The sequence below is a fragment of the Triticum aestivum genome, chromosome 2B (genome assembly GCF_018294505.1).
Source record: "Triticum aestivum cultivar Chinese Spring chromosome 2B, IWGSC CS RefSeq v2.1, whole genome shotgun sequence".
Lineage (NCBI taxonomy): Eukaryota > Viridiplantae > Streptophyta > Magnoliopsida > Poales > Poaceae > Triticum > Triticum aestivum.
Genome location: NC_057798.1, coordinates 482,778,000 through 482,780,479, shown reverse-complemented (window position 1 = coordinate 482,780,479; position 2,480 = coordinate 482,778,000). Strand labels below are relative to the sequence as shown.

The 2,480-nt window shown below is 47.7% G+C and overlaps 1 protein-coding gene across 1 annotated transcript; it reads right to left on the bottom strand.

Annotated features, from left to right (window-relative positions):
- Positions 1-538: 538 nt before the first annotated feature.
- On the bottom strand, positions 539-1,281 carry LOC123041447 (uncharacterized). The gene has a single exon (XM_044464052.1). It carries the CDS (start codon positions 1,186-1,188, stop codon positions 646-648), a length of 543 nt encoding a protein of 180 aa, XP_044319987.1. The 5' UTR covers positions 1,189-1,281; the 3' UTR covers positions 539-645.
- Between the last annotated feature and the right edge of the window lie 1,199 nt (positions 1,282-2,480).

The window sequence follows — 2,480 nt, the reverse complement described above, 5'->3', positions numbered from 1 at the left end:
ACACATGGAAAAATGCAAATTAGTTAACAAAATTTTGATGGAAGGCCTACGGCCACACGCGTTTTCTACCCCGTAACCTCCCAAACAAATGCACGTGTCAACAATTGATAGGCCTCTCAGCCCCCATCGGCCAAGTGGCGAGACGTGGGGGCAAAAACCTCCCCGGATATAGAGGATTGGGCATAACTTTGGGGGATGTGCTAACTCGCAAAAAAAAACTTTGGGGATGTGCTAGAGATCCTATTGCAAAGTAATCTCTCTCCTCTGAAAATAAAAATCTCTGTATTAAGGACAAGCAGAAGATGACAAATTCTACAGTACCAATTCGGCTTTGGAATTTAGCTTCACGAGATGTGCGTGACTGTAGACCGCTCCTCGATCAACTGATACGCTTGTATTGCGTCCTTTGGAGCTTGCCAGTTTCAGAAGCTAGCGACCGGGGCCCCTCCTTCTCATTCGCGGGCAGGCAGCATGGAGGAGAGGGACAAGAACATAGGAGTATGAGCTAAGCAAATCCCAATATAGCAAGCAAACAGGATTTAACGGCACAAACAAGTCAAATCACACATTCGGTTATTTTCTTCTGCATCGACCGGTCTGCCTGACGCTAATCACGTACGGCAAGATCTATGTATCACGTGCCCGCTACAGCGTGATCACGATCAGCATGGCCATGGTGGTCAGGTTTTCCGCGTCGTCGTTCACCTTGCGCAGAGGCGCCTCCCCCCGCTTCGCCGCGGCGGCGCCACCACCGAACGCGCCGTCGCAGTCGGTGGCCGACCTCCTGACGGCGCCCATCTCGGCCACGTACGCCTGCTTCCGCCCGGTGGCCAGCGCGTGGACGGCGCTGTGCACCACGTTCAGCGCCTCGATGTACCGCCGGCGGCACGTGGCCAGCGCGGCCTGCTGCTTGTCCGACCAGCCCCCGCGCCGTTGCAGCTCTTTGATTGTGGCCACCGCCGCCGTGTAGTTGGCCAGCGTCAGGTTCGTGGCGATCACGGCCAGCCCTTTCGCGTCCGCGGAGGCGCTCGCGGGCGCCGCCTGGAGCGTCGTCACGCAGAAGGACTCAAGGTTCTTGTGCTCCGATCCCTCCATCGCCTTCGCGCACGTCTCCTGCACGGAGGCAAACGCCCCGTGGGAGCCAACGAGAAGGATGAGGAAGAAAGGGAAGAGGAGCCTGGCTGCCATGGTGTGCGCTCTTGCTTGGTTGGGATTGAGTTTCTGCTGGCTTCGGCTCGTGCACTGGCAAACCTTGAGGAATCTTATGGCTTTATGTAGTACATCTTGTAGGCAAAGGGAATAAATACGAGATCAAATCTTCTATGTATTTTGCTTATAAATGGATCCACTTAATGAATGAGCAATTTTTTTTTCACATTTCTCATAACTAGTCCTACATAATGCTTGAAGGTGTTCATTGTTTTCCAAATTTGGGTGGGATGATACATAAAAATTGTCGTTTAATACTCACAGAATGCGCAATGACACTTGAGACCGGAACTTCTGCGCCTTTTTACGCGCGGACAGGCACCGAGCAAAGAAGAAGATAAGAGACAGCTGACCCTAGTTTTCCCTATATGTTGTTTCCCTTTGGACTAGAGACAATTAGAGGCCGACCGACGTTTCGTTGCGCCATTTTTCACTCGCGAATTGTCTTTTTTATCTAGCAGTTGTCGGTTATTTCTTTTTGATTTTATCTATATTGGCTTGAGTTTTAATTATGTTCTAGTGGTGTTTTTATTCGTATATCATGTTGGGTGCTGTAGGAGACGATATCTGTTCTGAGAGGAGAGTGGTGTTAGTCGGGCGTTGTCGTGGCTTCATTACACATCTCGGCCTCGGTGTCAGCCGGTGGTCGTTATGCGAGCCCCTTGGGAGCTCCTATTTCATGTCGAAACTATGCAATTGCTACCTTAATGTTCACATTGGTGACCCCCTCTGTGACACCCGGATAATTAAGCTACAGTAACCCACCCTAATGTACCATGTCATCACGTTTTATTAAGCCAATTTGCCACTTGATGAAATCGGAGTCAAATTCAAATTTCAAATAACAAGTCAAATTTTTATTTCTTAAAACTGTCAATTAAAATGTTTGTTGGGTTGAAAATATTCACTAAGTGGTTACCATGTAGGAACTATCATTTAATGGATTTTTAGATTTCCCCTGGAAACAATTAAAGTGAACAAGCATCACTTATTATGCCCATTAAAATACGAACTTAGTTTCAAACATTTCTAAATAACCCAAACTTTTTGGACAACACCTAAAATATCAGGAGGTAATTATGTGAGGAGTTTCAACTTTAACTAAAATCATTTAGTACCTAAACTAAATACAAAACAGTAGATAAATAAGGAAAACAATAAACAAAAGGAGGTGAGAAACATAATACCTAATCTACTGGGCACGTGGCCCATTAGGCAAAATGACCCAGCCCAGCCTAGCCTCTCCTTCCTCCTGTTCACGGGAGGGCGTG

Excerpts from the sequence above, each read along its gene's own strand:
- LOC123041447 (XM_044464052.1), bottom strand. The coding sequence starts at position 1,188 with ATGGCAGCCAGGCTCCTCTTCCCTTTCTTCCTCATCCTTCTCGTTGGC.